The 24178-nt window shown below is 35.4% G+C and overlaps 1 protein-coding gene across 1 annotated transcript in view; it reads left to right on the top strand.

Annotated features, from left to right (window-relative positions):
* The first annotated feature begins 1815 nt into the window (after nucleotides 1–1815).
* KLHL4 (kelch like family member 4) overlaps nucleotides 1816–24178 on the top strand; it is a 169567-nt gene continuing 147204 nt past the window's right edge. Inside the window, 2 exon segments of the mRNA XM_078063878.1 lie at nucleotides 1816–2067; nucleotides 2070–2298. Of these exon segments, the coding sequence (XP_077920004.1) occupies nucleotides 1878–2067; nucleotides 2070–2298 (419 nt within the window). The 5' untranslated portion in view covers nucleotides 1816–1877.

Raw genomic sequence — 24178 nt, 5'->3', positions numbered from 1 at the left:
AAGAATGTGTATTCTGCTGCTTTAAGATGAAATGTTCTGAATACATCTCTTAAGCCCATCTGGTCCATTGTGTCATTCAAAGCCATTGTTTCCTTGTTGATTTTCTGCTTAGATTTTCTGCTTAGATGATCAGTCCTTTGATGTAAGTGGGGTGTTAAATTCCCCTACTCCTATTGTAGTATTATCAATGAGATCCTTTATGTTACTTAGTATTGCTTTATATATTTGATCAACCTTCAACTGATTGGATAAAGGAGGACAATTTACTTTACTCAGTCTATTGATTAATATGTTAAACTCATCCAGAAACAGCCAAAATAATGTTTTACCAGGTATCTGGATAACCCATACATAGTCCAGCCAAATTGACACAAATTTACCATTATACCTACAAAAACAAGAGAGGAAAGGGAAAGTTATAGTTAGATTTATAGAAAACTGTATGTAAAATAACTACCAAAACTTTGAAAAAGATATTCACACTGTTTCCAAGCATTTAAAATTCATTGCAAGTAGAAATTTAAAAATCTCTTCAGCCTCTCCACACTATGTATGAAGAGACTATGATGCAAAGGAGTAAAGTTACTTATTAAAGATTATACAGCTTATTAACCATAAAGTCAGAACTAAAACCAAAACCTTACAATTTCTATATTCTTTCTAAGAATACACTGGCATAATCTACCCCCTTATCACTTGTATACATTACATGGAAGCTAGATAAAATTCAAACTGAACTTCAAAATGGCATTGGTGAAAGCATTTCTGATATATGACTGTTATAGAAACACCTCTGTACAATTGGTGATTCTGAGTTAGATGTCAAAGTACTTTGTGCATAGCTATTACTGAGTTATGTGGCAATATGGAGTTGATTCAAAACAGGCCCTTTTTCATCCTCTCACAAGGACTTCTGAACAAAGAAAATAGACCTTTAACATTCCCTGTGAAAGTAAAGAGCATAATAAGGAGGTGTTTATACAGGCATGGAGCCAGAACAGACTATTTGTTTTCAAGCTATTGTCACTGAGAGAAGGCATCTCTTCTTAACCTAACCAGCTTAGAAAAAACACTGCTCTCTTCTTTCAGGTGTAGACTTAAAATACTATGAATACATCCTCTAGTGGTGTATGTGTGTGTGTGTGTGTGTGTGTGTGTGTGTGTTTAGTCATGGGTAACCAACACTTTCTTATGTTTCTGAAACTGTTCAGGTTTTTAAGCAAATATTAATATAAGACCATTCACATTTTTAGATATTTTGTAGAAATAACTACCAACCTGCATGAGAGGACTGATAAGATGTTGTCCCTTGATGAACCCCATCAAAATTTCCATAAGAACCTGAAAAAGATCATCATGAATTTCCTGGTATAAATTATTCTGGGACAAAGTGGCACATTCTCAGAAGTGGGCTAATCTGGGAGGGGGTGGGGTGAGTAGAGGGAACATAGAAGGAAGTGAGTTTAAATACTGCTTTTTCTCACTTGCTTGGGTTCAAGCTACAGATATTGTACTTAGGTTAAAGAACAAGCTGGGTTAGATATTTGCAAGTCCAGGTGGGAGGGCTGTGAGCCTGCAAATCTAGCAGTGGCAGTGTGCTGTGGTAGCTGTTTTCCTGTGCTAAGCTGATTTACTTTAAGGTCTGATCTCATCATCCTGTCAGTGTGAGTTCCCACCTACACTGTTAGCTGCAGTTTTCTGTTTCAGCTAGAAAGCTAGAGTGCACCACAGGCAGTGGGGGAAGGGAGGGAAGCAAGAAAGACTGCTCTCAGCACTTGTGCTTTTGTTAGTTCTACAGAAGAGGCAGAGAAACAGGAGATAACAAAGGCTCCATTTCCTTTCTGTGAGAGAAGGCTTTTGTCTTTCCTCCTGCAACAATGTCAGTGTCTGGCAAGGAAGAGTTTCATGTGAAACAGATCCTAAGGCTACATTGGAGGTGGTTTAGTCATCCCTCTCAAGGGTCGCCCAACACTGGAAACTGCCTTCAGCAGGAAGGATATGAGCATAGAGGGACCCCGGTTCAGGGCAGGTTGAACAACCATGCTCAGGACAGAAACAGACTGAAAAAAAGAACAATCCTTTCCACCCCAACACACTAACACCAGTGCCAGGACTGGCCCCTGACCATCAAAGAGCCTTTCAGAATTGGCACTCACAAAACTTGATAGAACATCTTCGAGCAAATGAAGATACTCCTAAAGCAGTTTCAGAAGAGAATTTGTTTAAAGAAGCCTGTGAGAAACACTTACAAGATTTGGAGATGATTGCTGATGATAACACAGAAGATTCTACAGTGAGGTAGGAGTTTTCAGTCGCATAACTGAAAACCATAGACTAGGTTAACTTATTCTCTACAACTCTCATTTACTGTTTAAATAAAAGTGCTGTAATTATCTGAATTTGTATGCAGCCAATCAGGGTTTATAAGAAACCCCCTCCTCTAAGTCTATAAAGAAAAACAGTAATTTTACATATGTTTTGATAATGAATGGGAAATATGTTTTAGGGTTGTGAGTTTACTTTTCTGATTCCATTCCAAGTCTGTTAAGATTTCTGTTTTAGTGATAAGAGATGTTTATTATAATTACTAACTTTTTGTAAATATCCTCTGTGGCTTAGATGTTCATATACTTGTAATTCTCTGTGCCAGTGTAATAAATCACATAAATAGAAACTCTGACTTTTGTTGAGTTAGGCCAATTCTGACAAAATAAAAGCTCTAACTGCTCAGCACATTCTTATCTGTTCCTTAGTACATAGTTGCTGTATTTACACTCAATAAATACATTATCTTTATGTGAGAGTACAGAACAGCTTCCTTCCACATTTGAGATTTGTTTCAAATTATATTTGTTTCATGGATAGTTTACAATCATGAAGATATTTTGCATAAAGCAAGTAATGAAATGTGCTTATAGCAGCAATGTCTGAACGTAGGAAATGGAACATGTCAGCTATTTCAGGACATTAAAACGAAATAAGAAGTGATAGTAAAGTATAGCTTTAGTATAGCTCATAAAATATTTGACTTAGTCTTATTTTTGTGTCCACTAGTACTGTTTGAGTGAAAGAAAATTATGTTCTGTACTCTAATCTTGTCCAATATAACAACCTAGTAGATTTTTACTTTTTTTCTTTTTCATTATTAGATTTCATTTCCCCCATATATGTAGACACAACCGATGATCTTGTTAATGTAATTAAGGTGTAAAAGAGCCATAAGAAAACAAGTATTTTTGATATATTTTAAATTATATAACAGTTCAACATGAAGCTATGCTTATTTATTTGGAAATAATCTTTCTTTATTTGGTGTACTGTGTCTCTACATAAGTACAGAGGAGAAGGACTGGTAAATTTGTTTCTAGATATAAGGTTTCTTTTTTTTCCCAATGTATCTGCCTGACACTTCCTTTTTTCCATAAATTCAAAACAAAATATCAGTAGAAAAAGCAACATAACATCATGACAAATGGCAATCAACTGTGCCAAATGATGCCTTTGTAGGAACTCAGTTTTCCTGTTGCTATGTAAACATGCAAAAGACTTTGTGAAATGACTTTAAGTATAATATTGGATTGTATGTAATACAGATATTTTAAGAAATAGTGTATATATTAATTTTCCTAAATATTTTGTGATTACCCAAGAATATGCTATATAACTGCTGGGATAGCAGGTTGTATTTAATAGAACTAATTTTACTTTCAAAATGATATGCAATCCATGCTTTTAGATTCAGCACATTTTCAAATGAACTCTCTTCACCGTGAATAACAATTTCAAAAACTGCTGAATTTAGAGATTAATATTAATGCATTTGACTCTGTTGTAGAGAAATTTAAATTATCCATTGTGACCTCCTGATAAAATTTTTTGAAGATTCCTGAATTTATTTGCCAGCATGAGAATATATTCACAATAAATTAGTTGCTAAAAAATGTTGGATAAAATGTCAAATATAAAGTGTCACCAAGTAATATTTTTAAAATATATATATTTCTCTTTTATTTTATTCCTGATAGTTTTCATGTTTTAAAGAAATGTTCTGTTAAATATTCTATGGTTACAGTAGAAAGTTAATATTTTCTTAAATTAAATAGAGGAAGTAGATTTATAGGTGTGCCAAGATATTTTAAGCAAAAGAGAAGTAAATTAATTAAAATATGATGGTTTATTAATATATCATTAGCCATTCTGGATTATGTCTTGATTAAGAAGAGTTTGAGAGGGAACTTTCTATGTCTTGCTTCTCTAATGCCTCTCTTCAACAAGATTGGGGAGCAAGAGGAAAGAATCCTGAGAAGTTGACAACAGCCTGGCATTCCCTCTTGTGGTAAACGAACAAACTAAATAACAAGGCAGTCAGTGTGGAGAATTATCAGACTACTACAAGATGGACTTTGACACTCTTGGCAAAGTAAGGGTATCTAAGTCATCCTGCTTTCTACAAATATTGCAGAAAATTAATAGAGAATGGACTAAATTATTAGCATGCAACATAACTGAATAACCTACAATTATTCTTAACACAAATAATAAATCCAAAGTATTAAAGTTGTACATAAGAGATGAATTACTAAATTCTACACTTGAAACTAATATTACATTGTATGTTAACTAACTGGAATTTAAATAAAAATTTGGAGAGAGAAATAAATAAATAGTTATATTAATATATTGGTTTGAATATTTAAAAAAACCAAATACATTTCTATGTAATTGAATTGTAAGTATGTACTTCATTTAGGAACAGCACCATATCATGATCCCACACTGTAACTATGTGCATACCAGTATGCCAGTCATTATCATTTTTTGTCTTAGTTATCTACTAACTCTACATCTTTGCTTCATCACAACTACCTTGTTCAGTGTCCTTTCTTTTCTTTATTTCAACCTCAGCATTCCAAAAACCAGAACAAATATTTTAACAGTGTGTTATGATCATGCTTCTCATATGACATATATTGATTTTTGTTTGTTTATTCATTTGTTTTTAGATTCCACCTATGAATGAAATCACATGGTATTTGTCATTCTCAATCTGATGTCATTCACTTAGCAAAATTTTTTACACTGCATCATTCCATAGAAATTATTATTTCACAGGAAATAAGGAACAAACAACAATTTGTAGTTTATAGAAAGTTTCAGGTTAAATCCTTCTGCTTATGGTTTAAAATGTACTGTATAAAATTATAGAAATTGTTTAATTGCTTTACCAAATTTAGAGTATTTTAACAAATAATTTAATATTAATGCAATGATTCCAAGCCATTTTAGATATGGGACATCTATTGGTTGATTTTAAATCTTTGCTAGTTACAGCCTCATTCCTTATAATGAGGTACCATGGTCCTCATGTTTCATTTCTAATGGTGTAGTATTGCATATATATTTAACTTAAAATTAATTAAAATATGTTTAACATTTGAAAAATTTGGGACTCCTTTCCATCTAGGGATCTAGCAATATGTTAGGTCCATGTTCCTTTAAATATTATGATTAAGCATCTCTATAATTGTTATTTCTTTTTTTACTTTCAATTAGCCAACATATAATAAAAATTTAAAAGATAAACTATAAACTAAAGTACTAAATGACTGATAACAATTGTTATTTCTGGTATTTGAAAGGCAAGTATTTCCCTTCTGCATTTGGAAATAGAAATAAAAGACAAAATGTGTGGTACTATTTAATATGTGACTTCAAGAACATCATATTAATATCAACCTGTTACACATTGCCTAAATGTTCAGTCACTTAGTACTTTATAGTTTATTTTTTAAATTTGTATGTCTTCTTTATCACTTTTGTAAGTGATCTTCTTAATAGTAATCTCATTGATGTCTTTCCTATGACTTTGTAAGTAAAAATTACTTGCAGTGTTATAGGCATATCAGTATAAAACTTTTATATTTGAAGATGAAAAACTGAAATCAAGGTGGAGAAGTGAGGAACAGTAGGTCCCTAATTAAAAAGAAAACCTCAGGTAGAAATGTAATATTCTACAAGATGAACCTGGAACATTTTGTTGCCATAAAGTAAGAAAGTTCTCAAAAAATAATGATGGGGGCTATGTCATGTCAAAGGGACACAGGAGCCAACTAAAAAAGCTCTCATTGACCAAAGCCAGAACAATTTTACCAACAAAATAAAATACTGTTTGATTATAAACCAAAGTAAAAAATAAATATTCATAAGTCCATATTGATATGAATAAGTGATTGAATAAATAGAGCAAAGACAAATGTATTATGCAGAAAAATTCCATATGATTTATGTACATAATCTGCCCTCAAGGAGGTGGAGGTGACTACTGTTCTTTAAGTGTGGGCTGCACATAAACTTCTTTCTGAAAAGTGATACAATATAGAACTGTTGGTGTGGTGGGGGGAGTAAATTTACAGTAGAGAAACCTAACAAATACTACCTCAGCCAGGTAATTAAATTTAACATCAGAAGTGCTCATTTTGATAGTATGTACACTTGGTATGATGTGATGATTCTGGTACTTTAGTTCTGTCCTTTTCTCCCACAAAACCTATAACTTCCCCAATCTAATAATGAGAAAAACCATCAGACAAATCCAAATAGAGGAACATTTAAAAAGTACCTGGTTTGTAATCTTCAAACTATTAATATCATAACAAAAGGGGCCCCTGGGTGGCTCAGTCAGTTGAGTGGCCCACTGTTGGTTTCAGCTCATGTCAGGATCTCAGGGTCCTGGGACCAAGCTTCACATCAGACTCCATGCCCAGCAGGGAGTCTGCTCCAGGATTCTTTCTCTCCCTCTGCCCCTCCTCTCACTTGCTCTCTCTCTGTAAAATAAATAAATGAATCTAAAAAGAAAAGGAAAGTCTGAGAAACTGTCACAAGCAAGAAAATCCTAAGAAGACATGATGATGTGGAGCAGAAAAAAGACCTTAGGTAAAAACTGAGGAAATCTGAATAAAGAATGGATTTTAGTTAATAATAATGTGACAGTATTGGTTAGTTAATTGTAACAAATGTGTCATACTAATATAAGATATTAATAATAATGGAAACCGGGTGTGGGGTTTATGGAGACTTTCTATACAATTATTAGATTATCACAATTTTTCTGTAAAAAAGCACAATATTTTAGCAAGTGCTATCCTAGTATGTAGATTCCATGAATCAATAGTAGAAGACCACCCAGGTTTAAAAACTTGTTTATTTGTTTTCTTTAGTTTTGTTCTTTGGCAACTGATTAAAAGGATATTAAATCAAAAGCAGTGAGCTGATACCTCCTCCATGCAAAAATCCTATACGTTGGCCACAAGGTAATATCCTAAAGGCAATCCTAAGGAAGGAAGCTAAAGTTATGAGAACATCTGAAAGCTATATGCCATTTCTAGTCCTATCTTGATGATATGGATTGTGGTTATCATTTGGTGTGGATCAATCTTTAATGGCATAGAAACTAAGAAGGTCATATTTGGGTATAATAATAAGCTAATAGAAATCATTTTTTTATTTAATCATTGAGTACACCATGGATACTAACAAAATGGTATATATTTACTGGTGCTTCAAATGAAACATAACCTTTTCCCCCCATTTCTTTACATTACTGTCTATGGCTTATCTCTCAGGAAGAAAACAACATCACATACAAAAACAAGCATATATATATATATATATATATCCCTCCATTCTAAAATGGACAATATAGCAATTGAGAATATTCTTTTATTTATCTTTTTATTTTTTAAGTAGGCTCCATGTCCAGCATGGAGCCCAATGCTGGGCTTGAACTCGTGACCCTGAGATCAAGACCTGAGCCAAGAGCAAGTGTCAGATGTCCAACTGACTGAGGCACCCAGGCATCCCAGGCATTGAGTATATTCTGTTCATGGTAATTCCGTTCCATTCATATTATAATTTTATTTAAGAGAATGGAAAATGTGTTGCCCTGGTGGTCAAGAAATAAGATATTTGTAAATACACTTAAAAAGAACTATCTAAGAAAAGGTAACTAAAAGTGAGAAAATTGTAATCAGGTAGTTTTCAGTTAACTGATATTTTAGGATGAAACATACTACTGAAATTTAAAACAAAAAGCATTAAATAAGTTTTTACTCTGAAACACAGTAAAATAACACAGTATTTCCCAAATCAATGTATAGATACAATATTTACATATTGCTAGACTTTGCAGTGGAAAAGAGCAATACCAGTGGTCATGTTCTTTAAAACTATCAGAAGTGGGGGAGATAGGGGAAGATGGCAGAGTAGGAGGACCCTACATTTATCTTATCCCATGTATACAATTAGATAACACTCACATCAATGTTAATAACCCAGAAAATGACCCAAAAATGGGCAGACTGAACTCCACAACCAAAGGTAGTGAAGAGGTCACATCAAAGAAAGTAGGAAAGGTGGAGATGTGATTTGAGACCTAAATGGACTGTGGCCCTCTGTGGACCCGAAGGAGCCAGGAGCATGATGAAGAGCAAGAAACATGATCACACCAGAGACACATCACAAGGAAGACAAACCCCCATAACATCTGGTTTTGAAAGTGAGAGGGTCTGAATTGCATGAGTTCTTACAACCAGTGGGACTTAAAGCCTGGAATTCTAAAAACCAGAGGGCTTGGCTCTGGGAGAGCTCTGAGAACCTTAGGAAGCTGAGTCCCTGCCCATAAAGAGGCAGCATGCCAAACAGCCTGAACAGATATAGCATAGATATAGCATAGAACCAACATAGTTATAACATAGATATAGCATAGAACCAGCAGTTAGATAAATGCCTGGGGAGAGTGATTTACTCATTACAGAACATTTCCAAGAGAGATAAGGATATCAGGGAGACTCCTTCAGGAACAAAGTAGCTTGCAGGGACCAATTCCCCCCCATCCATCAGGGTAAACAACAACTTCCAGGAATGAGCACTGTGCCCATATTCACTACCTAACATGCTCACACCAAGCCCTGACGCCCCCACCCTTCAGCTGATCCACCCTTTCCAGTCACCCTTGCTTCAGTCCCAGGACCATGGGTCACCTCCCCCACAGAAGACCAGTACAGACCTTACCAGCACCCTCTCTTGACCCATGCCTTTTGTGGGGTTTCAGTCCTGATGGCTACAGTGGCCACAGCAATGGTTGTGACAGCAGCAGTGGACACTACAGAAGCCTGAGATGCACCTTGCAAAAATGTGTGCCCCAACCACACATACTGTGCAGATTCACTTAGGCCAACCCATCTTGGAAGTGGGGGTTCCAGGTTGCATTTAGCAAGTAGACTAGCCTATACATTGTTAAATGCACCCCACACCTACTAGGGACCAAGCACTGCCTACAACAGGTGAAGAGTTACTGCAGACAACCACCCTGAAGGGAAAAACAACCAGAACCCAAAAGGGCACACGCAATACACACAGGAATTACTCCCCGAAGTGCCAGGTCCTAGGGAATAGAGGACAATGCACTGCAGGGGGCTATAACACCTCTTCTTCATAAGACCATTACCTTCAAGATCAGAACACATAGCTGGCATTTCCTACCACACAGAAACAGACACAGAGAATTAGACAAAATGAGGAGACAGAGAAATATTTCACAAATGAAATAATAAGACAAATATTTCACAAATGAAATAATAGGACAAAGAGACCTAAGCCAAATAGATATAAGTAATATGCTTGATAGAAAATTTAAAGCAATGATAATAAAGATAATCACTAGACTTGAGAAAAGAATAGAGGACATCAGCAAGACCCTTAACAAAAAAAACAAAAAAGAACCAATCAGAGATAAAGAACACAATAAATGAAATTTATTTATTTATTTAATTATGTTATGTTAATCACCATATATTACATCATTAGTTTTTGATGTAGTGTTCCATGATTCATTGTTTGCGTATAACACCAGTGTTCCATTCAGTATGTGCCCTCTTTAATACCCATCACCAGGCTAAGCCATCCCCTCACTCCCTCCCCTCTAGAACCCTCAGTTTGTTTCTCAGAGTCCATAGTCTCTCATGGTTCATCTCCCCCTCCAATTTCCACCCCTTCATTTTTCCCTTCCTGCTATTTTCTTCTTCTTCTTCTTTTTTTTTTTTTTAACATATAATGTATTATTTATTTCAGAGGTACAGGTCTGTGATTCAACAGACTTATACAATTCACAGCACCCACCATAGCACATACACTTCCCAATGCCTATCACCCAGCCACCCCATCCCTCCCACGCCCCCCACCACTCCAGCAACCCTCAGTTTGTTTCCTGAGATTGATAATTCCTCATATCAGTGAGGTCATATGATACATGTCTTTCTCTGATTGACTTATTTTGCTCAGCATAATACCCTCCAGTTCCATCCACGTCATTGCAAATGGCAAGATTTCATTCCTTTTGATGGCTGCATAATATTCCATTGCATATATATATATATATATATATATATATATATATATATATATAATCACAACTTTTTTATCCATTCATCTATCAGTGGACATCTTGGCTCTTTCCATAGTTTGGCTATTGTGGACATTGCTGCTATAAACACCAGGGTGCATGTATCCCTTCGGATCCCTACATTTGTATCTTTGGGGTAAATACCCAGTAGTGCAATTACTGGGTCATAGGGCAGCTCTAATTTCAAGTTTTTGAGGAACCTCCATATTGTTTTCCAGTGTGGCTGCACCAGCTTGCATTCCCACCAACAATGTAGGAGGGTTCCCCTTTCTCTGCATCCCTGCCAACATCTGTTGTTTCCTGACTTGTTCATTTTAGCCATTCTGACTGGTGTGAGGTGGTATCTCATTGAGGTTTTGGTTTCGGTTTCCCTGAGGCCGAGCGATGTTGAGCACTTTTTCATGTGTCTGTTGGCCATTTGGATGTCTTCTTTGAAAAAAATATCTGTTCATGTCTTCTGCCCATTTCTTGATTGGATCATTTGTTCTTTGGGTGTTGAGTTTAAGAAGTTCTTTATAAAAGAAAAAAAGAAGAAGAAGAATGTAGCAGGAGGGGAAGAATGAAGGGGGGGAAATCGGAGGGGGAGAAGAACCATGAGAGACAATGGACTCTGAAAAACAAACTGAGGGTTCTAGAGGGGAGGGGGGTGGGAAGATGGGTTAGCCTGGTGATGGGTATTGAGGAGGGCACGTTCTGCATGGAGCACTGGGTGTTATGCACAAACAATGAATCATGGAACACTATATCTAAAACTAATGATGTAATGTATGGGGATTAACAGAACAATAAAAAAATTAAAAAAAAAAAGAAGTTCTTTATAGATTTTGGATACTAGCCCTTTATCTGATATGTCATTTGAAAATATCTTCTCCCATTCTGTCAGTTGTCTTTTGGTTTTGTTGACTTTTTCTTTTGCTGTGCAAAAGTTTTTATCTTGATGAGGTCCCAATAGTTCATTTTTGCCCTTGCTTCCCTTGCCTTTGGAGATGTTTCTAGAAAGAAGTTGCTGTGGCTGAGGTCAAAGAGGTTGCTGCCTGTGTTATCCTTTAGGATTTTGATGGACTCCTGTCTCACATTTAGGTCTTTCAACCATTTTGAGTCTATTTTTGTGTGTGGTGTAAAGAAATGGTCCAGTTTCATTCTTCTGCATGTGGCTGTCCAATTTTCCCAACTCCATTTGTTGAAAAGACTGTCTTTTTTCCATTGGACACTCTTTCCTGCTTTGTCAAAGATTAGTTGACTATAGAGTAGAGGGTCCATTTCTGTGCTCTCTATTCTGTTCCATTGATCTATGTGTCTGTTTTTGTTCCAGTACCATTCTGTCTCGATGATTACAGCTTTGTAATAGAGCTTGTGTCTGGAATTGTGATGCCACCAGCTTTGCTTTTCTTTTTCAACATTCCTCTGGCTATTCGGGGTCTTTTCTGGTTCCATACAAATTTTAGGATTATTTGTTCCATTTCTTTGAAAAAAGTGGATGGTATTTTGATAGGGATTGCATTAAATGTGTAGATTGCTCTAGTAGCATTGACATCTTCATAATATTTGTTCTTCCAATCCATGAGCATGGAACATTTTTCCATTTCTTTGTGTCTTCTTCAATTTCTTTCATGAGCATTTTCTAGTTTTCTGAGTACAGATTCTTTGCCTGTTTGGTTAGATTTATTCCTAGGTATCTTATGGTTTCAGGTGCAATTGTAAATGGGATCGACCCCTTAATTTCTCTTTCTTCTGTCTTGTTGTTGGTGTATAGGAATGCCACTGATTTCTGTGCATTGATTTTATATCCTGCCACTTTACTGAATTCCTGTCTGAGTTCTAGTAGTTTTGGGGTGGAGTCTCTTGGGTTTTCCACATAAAGTATCATATCATCTGCAAAGAGTGAGAGTTTGACTTCTTCTTTGCTGATTTGGATACCTTTTATTTCTTTTTGTTGTCTGATTGCTGTGGCTAGGACTTCTAATACTATGTTGAATAGCCGTGGTGATAGTGGACATCCCTGCCGTGTTCCTGACCTTAGGGGGAAAGCTCTCAGTATTTCCCCATTAAGAATGATATTCGCTGTAGGTTTTTCATAGATGGCTTTTATGACATTGAGGTATGTACCCTCTAACTGTGTACTCTGAAGGGTTTTGATCAAGAAAGTATGCTATACTTTGTCAAATGCTTTTTCTGCATCTATTGAGAGGATCATATGGTTCTTATTTTTTCTTTTATTAATGTATTGCATCACATTGATTGATTTGTGGATGTTGAACCAAACTTGCAGCCCAGGGATAAATCCCTCCTGGTCGTGGTGAATAATCATTTTAATGTATTGTTGGATCATATTGGCTAGTATTTTGGTGAGAATTTTTGCATCCATGTTCATCAAGAATATTGGTCTATAATTCTCCTTTTTGATGGGGTCTTTGTCTGGTTTTGGGATCAAGGTAATGATGGCCTCATAAACCGAGTTTGGAAGTTTTCCTTCCATTTCTATTTTTTGGAAGAGTTTCAGAAGAATAGGTATTAATTCTTCTTTAAATGTTTGGTAGAATTCCCCTGGGAAGCCATCTGGCCCTGGGGTTTTGTTTATTGGGAGATTTTTGATGACTGCTTCAATTTCCTTCATGGTTATAGGTCTGTTCAGGTTTTCTATTTCTTCCTGGTTCAGTTTTGGTAGTTTAGACATCTTTAAGAATGCATCAATTTCTTCCAGATTATCTAATTTGCTGGCATATAGTTGCTCATAATATGTTCTTATAATTGTATTTCTTTGGTGTTGGTTGTGATCTCTCCTCTTTCATTCATGATTTTATTTATTTGGGTTCTTTCTCTTTTCTTTTTAGTAAGTCTGGCCAGGGGTTATCAATCTTATTAATTCTTTCAAAGAACCAGCTCCTAGTTTCGTTGATCTGTTCTACTGTTCTTTTGGTTTCTATTTCATTGATTTCTGCTCTGATCGTTATAATTTCTCTTCTCTTGCTGGGTTTAGGCTTTATTTGCTGTTCTTTCCCCAGCTCCTTTAGGTGTAGGGTTAGGTTGTGTATTTGAGACCTTTCTTGTTTCTTGAGAAAGGCTTGTATTGCTATATACTTTCCTCTTAGGACTGCCTTTGCTGCATCCCAAAGATTTTGAACAGTTGTGTTTTCATTTTCATTTGTTTCTATGAGTTTTTTTTTAAATTCTTCTTTAATTTCCTGGTTGACCCATTCATTCTTTAGTAGGATGCTTTTTAGCCTTCATGTATTTGAATTATTTCCAACTTTCCTCTTGTGATTGAGTTCTAGTTTCAAAGCATTGTTGTCCAAAAATATGCAGGGAATGATCCTAGTCTTTTGGTACCAGTTGAGACCTGATTTGTGACCTAGGATCTGATCTATTCTGGAGAATGTTCCATGGGCACTAGAGAAGAATGTGTATTCTGTTACTTTGGGATGGAATGTTCTGAATATATCTGTGAAGTCCATTTGTTCTAGTGTGTCATTTAAAGTCTTTATTTCTTTGTTGATCTTTTGCATAGATGATCTGTCCATTTCATTAAGGGGGGTATTAAAGTCCCCCACTATTATTATATTGTTGTTGATGTGTTTCTTTGCTTTTGTTATTAATTGGCTTATATAACTGGCTGCTCCCATGTTAGGGGTATAGATATTTACAATTGTTAGATCTTCTTGTTGGATAGAAACTTTATGTAGGATATAGTGTCCTTCTTCATCTCTTATTATAGTTTTTGGTTTAAAATCTAATTTGTCTGTTATAAAGATTGCCACCCCAGCTTTCTTTTGGTGTCCATTAGCATGGTAAATGGTTTTCCACCCCCTCACTTTCAATCTGGGGGTGCCTTTGGGTCTAAAATGAGTCTCTTGCAGACAGCACATCGATGGGTCTTGTTTTTCATCCAATCTGATACCCTGTGTCTTTTGATTGGGGCATTTTGCCCATTTACATTTAGGGTAACTATTTTTTTTTTAAAGAGTTTATTTATTTATTTGACAGAGAGAGACAGCGAGAGAGGGAACACAAGCAGGGGGAGTGGGAAAGTGAGAAACAGGCTTCCTGCCGAGTGGGGAGCCCGATGTGGGGCTTGATCCCAGGACCCTGGCATCATGACCTGAGCCGAAGGCAGATGCTTAACGACTGAGCCACCCAGGTGCTGCCCAGGGTAACTATTGAAAGATATGAATTTAGTGCCATTGTACTGCCTGTAAGGTGACTGCTACTGTATATTGTCTGTGTTCCTTTCTGGTCTCTGTTACTTTTAGGCTCTCTCTTTGCTTAGAGGACCCCTTTCAATATTTCTTGTAGGGCTGGTTTTGTGTTTACAAATTCCTTCAGTTTTTGTTTGTCCTGGAAGCTTTTTCTCACTCCTTCTATTTTCAATGACAACCTAGCTGGATATAGTATTCTTGGCTGCATATTTTTCTCATTTAGTGCTCTGAGTATATCATGCCAGTCCTTTCTGGCCTGCCAGGTCTCTGTGGATAAGTCTCTTGCCAGTCTAATGTTTCTACCATTGTAGGTTAGAGATCTCTTCTCCCGAGCTGCTTTCAGGATTTTCTCTTTGTCTCTGAGACTCGTAAGTTTTACTGTTAGATGTCGTGGTGTTGACCTATTTTTATTGATTTTGAGGAGGGTTCTCTGTGCCTCCTGGATTTTGATGCCTGTTTCCTTCCCCAAATTAGGGAAGTTCTCTGATATAATTTGCTCCAATGTACCTTCTGCCCCTCTCTCTCTCTTCTTCTTCTGGCTTCCCAATTATTCTAATATGGTTTCGTCTTATGGTATCACTTATCTCCCAAATTCTGCCCTCCTGATCCAGTAGTTGTTTATCTCTCTTTTTCTCAGCTCTTTTATTTTCCATCATTTGGTCTTTATCACTCCTTCTCTCTTCTGCCTCATTTATCCTAGCAGTTAGAGCCTCCATTTTTTATTGCACCTCATTAATAGCCTTTTTGATTTTGACTTGGTTAGATTTTAGTTCTTTTATTTCTCCAGAAAGGGTTTTTTTAAATATCTTCCATGCTTTGTTCAAGCCCAGCTAATATCTTTATAATCGTCATTCTGAACTCTAGTTCTGACATCTTACTAATGCCCATATTGATTAGGTCCCTGACAGTCAGTACTGCCTCTTCTTTTTTTTGAGGTGAATTTTTCTGTCTTGTCATTTTGTCCAGAGGAGAAGAGATGAATAAGAGAACAAAATGCTAACAGGGTAACAACGACCTCAGAAAAATATACACTAAACAAATCAGAAGAGACCTGATACCGGGGGGAAAAAAAGGGAAAGAAAGAGAGAAGGAAAAAAAAATAAAAAGAAAAAAAATAAAAACAAACAGAACAGAATATAATATACTTGTCGGAATAAATAGCAGGTGGGTTGAAGAAGAGGAATGAATTAATGACCTAGGAGATAGAGAAATGGAAAGTAACGAAGCTAAGCAAATGGGAGGAAAAATTATGCAAATGGAGGTTTGTCTTACAAAACTAAGTGATTCCATCAAACATAATAACATTTGCATTATATGGATCCCAGAGAAAGAAGAACGTGAAAAGCAGGTTGATATTTTATTTGAAGAAATAATAGCTGAAAACTTCTCCAATCTGGGGAAGAAAACAGATATCAAGATCCAGGGAGCACAGAGATCCCCCCAAAAAATCAACCCAGGGAGGTCCATACCAAGACACAAGTAATTAAAATGACAAAAATTAGTGATAAAAATTAAAAGCAGCAAGAGAAAAGAAGAGAGTTACATATGAGGAAAAGCACATAAGGCTATCTGCAGGTTTTTGAGCAAAAACATTGCATGCCACAAGGGAATAACATGATATATTCAAAGTGCTGAAATGGAAAAATCTGCAGCCAAAAATACTCTATCTAGCAAGTCTATCATTTAGAATAGAAAAAGAGGTAGAGTTTCTCAGAAAAAAGTAATAAAATGAAAAATGAGTTTCTCAGACAAACAAAAACTTCAATTCATGACCACCAAACCAACCCTACAAGAAATATCAAAGAGGACTATCTGAATGGGAAAAAGAGCATAAATGAGAGTATAAAGAATAAGTTTATCTGTAAAATCAATCAGGGAATTCATAAAATAAAAAGATATAAAATATAACACAATATACATGAAATGTGAGGTTTGAAGTAAAGAAATGGTTCAAACTTAAGCAACTGTTAATATATACAGGATGCAGAAAATGTTATATATAAACCTAATGGTAATCACACTCAAAGACCAGTAAGAGATAGGCACAAATAAGAAGAAAGGAATCAGAATCCAAGTATAATACTAAAGAAATCTAGGAAGCCATGAAAAACAGCAAGAAAGAATAAGAGAAAAACTATAGAAACAACCACAAAAAAGTAACAAAATTGCAATAAACACATATCTATCAATAATTACTGTGAATATAAATGGACCAAATACTCCAATAAAAAGACATAGGGTGGCAGAATTTATTAAAAAAAAAAACAAAAACAAGAATGATCTATACATTGCTGACAAAAGACTCATTTCAGACCTAAAGGCACCTGCAGATTAAAAGTGAGGGGATGGGGGGCACCTGGGTGACCCAGTCGGTTGGGCATCTGCCTTCGTTTCTGGTCATCATCCCAGGGTCCTGGGATCAAGCCCCACATTGGGCTCCCTGCTCAGCGTGGAGCCTACTTCTCCCTCTCCTGCTCACCCTGCTTGCCCTCTCTCTCTCTCTCTGTCAAATAAACAAATAAAATCTTAAGTAAAGGTGAGGGGATGGAGAAACATTTATCATACAAATGGATGTCAAAAGAAAGCCAGGGTAGCAATACCTATATTAGACAAATTAAAATGTAAGACAAATAATGTAACAAGAGATAAAGAAGGGCACTATATCATAATAAAGGGGACAATCCAAAAAGAAGATATAACAATTGTAAACGTTTATGTACCCACCATGAGAGCACCCAAATACATAAAATAGTTATTAACAAGATAGTAACACAAGCATACTAGGGGACTTTAACACCCCACTTACATCAATGGACATATCATCTAAACTGAAAATATACAAGGAAACAATGACTTCTAATAACACACAGGTGTAGATAGATTTAACACCTATATTCAGAACATTCGATCCTAAAACAGCAGAATATACATTATTTTCAAGTGCACATGGAATTTCTCTGGAATAGATCACTTATTAGGCCACAAAACAAGTCCATCCACAAAAATTAGGCCACTCAATAAAATAAAAATTATTGAAGTCATACCATGCATCTTTCCTGACCACAACACTATTAAACTAGAAATCAACTAAAAGAAAAAAAAAAATGGAAAGACCACAAATACATGGAGTTTAAATAACATGCTACTAAACAATGAATGGGTCAACCAAAAAATCAAAGAAGAAATAAAAAAGTACATGGAAATAAATGAAAATGAAAACAAAACAGTCCAAAGCCTTTGGGATGCAGCAAAAGTAGTTCTAAGAGGGAAATTTCCAGCAATACAAGCCTATCTAAAGAGGCAAGAAAATTTTCAAAAAAATAAAAAATAAACAACTTAACATTGCAACTAAAGGAGATATAAAAAAGAAAACAAAACCCATCACTCATTATCAATGAAAAGCAAATCAAAACTATAATGATATATTCACACCTATGACCTCACACTTGTCAGAATGGCAAACACACACACACACACACACACACACACACACACACACACACACACACAAGAAACAAGCCTTGGCAAGGATGTGGAAAAAAAGGAACCCTCCTGCACTGTTGGCGGGAATGCAAACTAGTGCAGCCACTGTGGAGAACAGTACGGAGGTTCCTCAAACATTTAAAATTAGAAGTACCTTTGATCCAGTAATCATAATACTTGGAATTTACCCAAAAAATACAAAACACTAATTCAAAGGGATACTGCATCCCTATGTTTATAACAGAATTATTTACAGTAGCCAAATTATGAAAGCAGCCCATGTGTTCATCAATTGATGAATGAATAAAGAAGATGCAATATATATAGGAATATTATTCAGCCATAAAAAATGAAGTCTTGCGATTTGCAGGACATGGATGGAGCTAGGGAGTATAATTCTAAGCAAAATAAATCAATCAAAGAAAGACATATACCGTATGATTTTACTCGTATGTAGAATTTAAGAAAGAAAACTAAAAGCAAAGGGAAAAATAGAGGGGGAAACCAAGAAACAGAATCTTAACTATAGAGAACAAACTGATTGCTACCAAAGGGAAGTTGTGTGGAGGGATGGGTGAAATAGGTGATGGAGATTAAAATGCACTTGTGGTGAGCACTGGGTGATGTATGGGATTGTTGAATCACTATAATGTGCACCTGAAACTAGTATAACACTATGTTAAATAACTGGATTAAAATAAAAACTTAATTAAAAAATAGATCAATGAAAAAAAAAAAAACTATCAGAAATGAATACTTTTTTACTGCTGGTTAACATTCCTTAGCCTGTTACTCTTAATCAAAGTGACTTATCCTTTCCATGCTCTCAAATGTTCCCATTCAGAATATAGACCTCATGGCCTACTTACACCCTATTTGTGTTACTTCTTCAGTAGTCATCCTAACACCTTGAAAATATTTTTAGCAAGTCCTTAACATAAGTGATTGGTCTTTATTCACCCCATTAGTAGCTTACTCAGTAGAAACTATGTTAAATCTTTTGTACACCTTTTCCCTGAAAAACTAGGCTGTTTTAAGCACAGTGGCATTTAGGTGTCCTTTTCTAGCTAATGATTACAGTAGTTATAATAACACTAATAAATAACTGCATATGTAACAGTCACATAAAAATTTAGGCAACACAACTATTTAACTTAGTCTGAAGTCTGCTGTAATATTCAACCAACCAGTTCCTTAACTAAGACATTGGTATTCAGGGGCGCCTGGGTGGCTCCGTTGTTAAGCGTCTGCCTTCAGCTCAGGTCATGATCTCAGGGTCCTGGGATCGAGCCCCGCATCGGGCTCCCTGCTCAGTGGGAGCCTGCTTCTCCCTCTCCCACTCCTCCTGCTTGTGTTCTTTCTCTCACTGTGTCTCTCTCTGTCAAATAAATAAAGAAAATCTAAAAAAAAAAGACATTGGTATTCATTTATTGTTTCCTTCATTCAACATTTATTAAATCCCTACTGTATGCATTAGTTTTTTTTTTTTTTTTGGTTCTTTAATGATTAAAAGATAAACAATATATGATGATTCCCTGTAAAGCCTTATAATATTGTTGGGGAGATAAAGTATATTCATTTAAAAGTTTTCTTGGGCATAAAAAAAGGAGTATATTGCAAGAACAGTTTTAAGTTGCTTGATGATTGAGCCCTATAGGCATTCAAAGACAGAAAATAATTCTGATCGGAGCAACCTTAGAATACTTCATGGAAGAGAGATGATTTGAGATGAATCTTAATGGATGGATAGCATTTTGATACAGATATGGGGAAGAATGAATTCTGGGTAGAAGGAACAACACAGAATTTCTTCAAAAAGGCACTGAAGCATGGGAGTTGAAGGTGTGCTCAAAATATAGATTTCACTTTAGTTGAAGTGAATGATGCACTTTGGAGAATAGTACAAAACTAGGCAGGAAATAAAGGTCAGGCATAGATTATGTAGGGTTTAAAAAGACAGGATAAAGACTGTCTGGACTTTATCTTAGAGGTCAGGGCTTATTAACCCCCAATAATTTGCTGAAATATTTTGTGTCTGTAAATAATTTTAGGAACATGTTCTATTTGTTTTTCTCAGATCTCAAATAGTTCCATATCACAGGAAGAACAAAGTAATGAATGGTAATGAAAAGAGCATGTTAATAGGTATGATACCTTAAGGAAAAAATGTGGTGAGAAAAATAGAAAATACGGAACTCGGGGTGTCTGGGTTGCTCAGTCAGTTGAGTGTCCAACTCCTAATTTCAGCTCAGATCATGATTTCAGGGTTGTGAGATTGAGCCCCACATTGGGCTCCCTGCTCAGCAGGGAGTCTTCTTCTCTCCCTCTATCCCTTCTTTTCCCTGGCTAGCACTCCCTTTCTCTCTAAAACAAACAAATCTTAAAAAGATAAGAAAAGAAAATACAGGACTCAACATGACCTGTGGAATATCTACTTATGATGTTTAAATCTAAAAACTAAGATATGTTTATCAATGTCTGTTTAAATGGGATTTCAGGACTCCAGACAGTTCATGAATATATTTGAATAAGTAATTTTTAATTTTTTAAAAAAGTATTCTAGTTATTATTTTATTTCTATTGTGGTAAGAACACTTAACATGAAATCTACCCTCTCAACAAAATTTTACGTACATAATAGAGTACAGTTAGCTATAGGCACAATGTTGTATAGCATATCTCTAGAACTTCTTCATCTTGTATAACTGAAACTTTATACTTGTTGAACAGCAACTCAACATTTTCCATCCCCCCAGCCTCTGGAAACCACCATTCCACTTTGTTTTTAGGAGTTTGATTATTTTATTTACCTCATATAAGTGAAATCATGTAGTTTTTGTCCTTCTGTGACTAGCTTATTTCACTTTGCATGGTGTCCTCCAGGTTCGTCCATGTTATTGCATAGGGCAGAATTTCTGTCTTTATTAAGGCTAATATTCCATTGTATGTATATACCACATTATCTTTATGCATTCCTCCACTGATAGATGCTTAGGTTATTTCTATGTCTTAGATATTGTGAATAATGCTGCAATGAACATGGGAGTGTACATATCTTTTCAAAATACTGAATCTGTTTTTTTTTATATATACTCAGACATGGGGTTTCTGGATCATATGACAGTTCTATTTTTAATTTTTAGGGGGAAGCTCCAAAATGATTTCCATAGCAGTTGCTCCATTTTATGTTCCCACTAATATTGTACAAGGGTTCCAATTTCTCCACATCCTCACCAACACTTGTTATCTTTTATTTTTTTTATAATAGCCATTCTAAGAAGCATGAGGTGATATCTCATTGTGGTTTTGATTTTTATTTCACTGATGATTAGTGACATTTTCATATGTTTATTGGCCATTTGTATGTCTTTGGAGAACTGTCTATTGAAGTACTTTACTCATTGTTTAATCACATTGTTTCTTTGCTAGTGAATTGTATGAGTTACTTTTAGTTTAGATAGTAACCTCTTATTACATAGATGGTTTGAAAATATTTTCTCCCAACCCATAGGTTGCCTTTTCACTCTTTGCTGTACAGAAGCTTTTGAGTTTGATATATTTCCACTGGTCAATTTTTGCTTTTGTTGCTTGTGTTTTTTGTGTTATATTCAAGAAATCATTTCCAAGACAGTTGTCCTGAAGCTTTTCTTTCTTTTTTTTAAATTTTTATTGTTATGTTAATCACCATACATCATTAGTTTTTGATGTAGTGTTCCATGATTCATTGTTTGTGCATAACACCCAGTGCTCCATGCAGAATGTGCCCTCTTTAATACCCATCACCAGGCTAACCCATCCTCCCACCCCCCTCCCGTCTAGAAACCTCAGTTTGTTTTTCAGAGTCCATCGTCTCTCATGGTTCGTCTCCCCCTCCAATTTCCCCCCCTTCATTCTTCCCTTCCTGCTACCTTCTTCTTTTTTTTTTCTTAACATATATTGCATTATTTGTTTCAGAGGTACAGATCTGTGATTCAACAGTCTTGCACAATTCACAGCAATGAAGCTTTTCTTTTGCTAGGAGTTTTGCTGCTTCAGGTATTACAGTTAAATCTTCAATCCATTGTGACTTGATTTTTGTATATGGTGCAAGATAAGGTCCAATTTCATTCTTTTGCTTGTAGATATGCAGTTTTTTTCAACACTATTTGTTCAAGAGGCTGTCCTTTTCCCATTGTATATTCTTGACACCCTCATCAAAGATTAATTAACCATATATGCATGATTATTTTCTTCTGGGCTCTTAATTCTGTTCCATTTATCTATATGTCAGTTTGTGCTTATACCATACTATTTTAATTACTGTAGCTTTGTAGTATATTTTGAAATCAGGAAATGTGGTGTTTTCAGCTTTGTTCTTCTTTCTCAAGATTGCGTCAGCTATTTAGGGTTTTTGTAGTTTTGTATGAATTTTAGGATTTTTTTCTATTTCTATAAAAAATGGCATTGAGTTTTTGATAGAGATTGCAATGAATTTGTAGAGAGCTGTGGGTATTATTGGCATTTTAACAATATTTTTTTTTCAGTCCATGAACATGGGATGCCTTTCCTTTTATTTGTGTCTAATTTCTTTCATCAATATTCTGTAATTTTCACTATACAATCTTTTACTTTCTGGTTAAGTTTATCCTTAAGTGTTTTATTCTTTTTGATCTTTTTGTCAATAGGATTTTTTTTTTAAAGATTTATTTGAGAGAGAGAGAGAGAGAGAAAGCATGAGTGGGGAGAGGGGCAGAGAGAGAGGGAGAGAGAATCTCAAGCAGACTTGCTACTGAGCATGGAGTCCAACATGAGGCTCAATCTCACGACCTCAAGATCATGACCTGAGCTGAAACCAAGAGTTGGACGCTCAACCAACTGAGCCACTCATGTGCCCCAGTAGGATTGTTTTTCTTAACTTCTTTTTCAGATACGTTGTTGTTAGTGTATAGAAACACAACTGACTTTTATATATTGATTTTGTATCCTGTAACTTTACCAAATTCATTGATTAGTTCTACCAGTTTTTTTTTTTTTTTTTAGGAGTCTTCACGGTTATCTATATATCAGATCATGACATGTACAAATACAATTTTTCTTCTTCCTTTCTGATTTGTATGACTTTTATTTTGTTTTCTTCCTAATTGCTTTGGCTAAGAGTTCCAGTATTATGTTGAATAGAAGTGATGAGAATGTGTATTCTTGCCTAGTTACTGATCTTAGAGAAAAAGCATTCACATATATTGTTTTACTGTTGACTATGATGTTAGCTCTGTGATTTTCATACATGGCCTTTATTATGTTGAGGCAAATTCTTTCTATACTTATTTTCTTTTGATAATTTAAAATTCTTTTTTTTTTTTTTATTTGTCAGAGACAGAAAGAGAGAGAGAGAGAGCACAAGCAGGGGGAGTGGCAGGCAGAGGGAGAAGCAAGCTCCCTGCTGAGCAAGGAGCCCAATATGGGACCTGATCCCAGGACCCTGGGATCATGACCTGAGCCAAAGGCAGATGCTTAACTGACTGAGCCACCCAGGCGTCCCTTGATAATTTAAAATTCTTATCATCTATTATCACATTTCCAAATTTTACTGTAATAAATGAGAGATATTTGTATCATCCATTAACAAGCCATTTGCATTTTTAAGACTCCATGAAGTGATATATTAGTCATATAAAAAACAGACAAGTTTTAGTATATTCATATAGAGTATAACTGTTATTGTATTGAAGAATATAATACCTTAATTGGAAGAGAAAATTACTGATTTTTAATGAAAAATTAATTATAAGGACAATCAAAGAAACCCTGCTGTATTTCATTAGGATAGTTTTATTAATCTTGAGCTTCCATCATTAAATTCTATATATGTGAAGACTGCAATATAGACTATATATGCTTAAGAAAGAAAATGAAATTTTGCAGAACAGTAATGATAGCATTATTATATAAAAAAGGCAGATAGTCATATAAAAACACTTAGAGACATGAAACCATACCTTTTGAATCTTTTTTTTTCCTTTGAATTAAGATAGTCAAAAGTATAAAATGGTAAAAATACCTTGGT

Source organism: Halichoerus grypus, chromosome X (assembly GCF_964656455.1).
Source record: "Halichoerus grypus chromosome X, mHalGry1.hap1.1, whole genome shotgun sequence".
Taxonomy (NCBI): domain Eukaryota; kingdom Metazoa; phylum Chordata; class Mammalia; order Carnivora; family Phocidae; genus Halichoerus; species Halichoerus grypus.
Note: the sequence above shows the minus strand (reverse complement) of the source record. Positions and strands in the feature narration are given on the sequence as shown.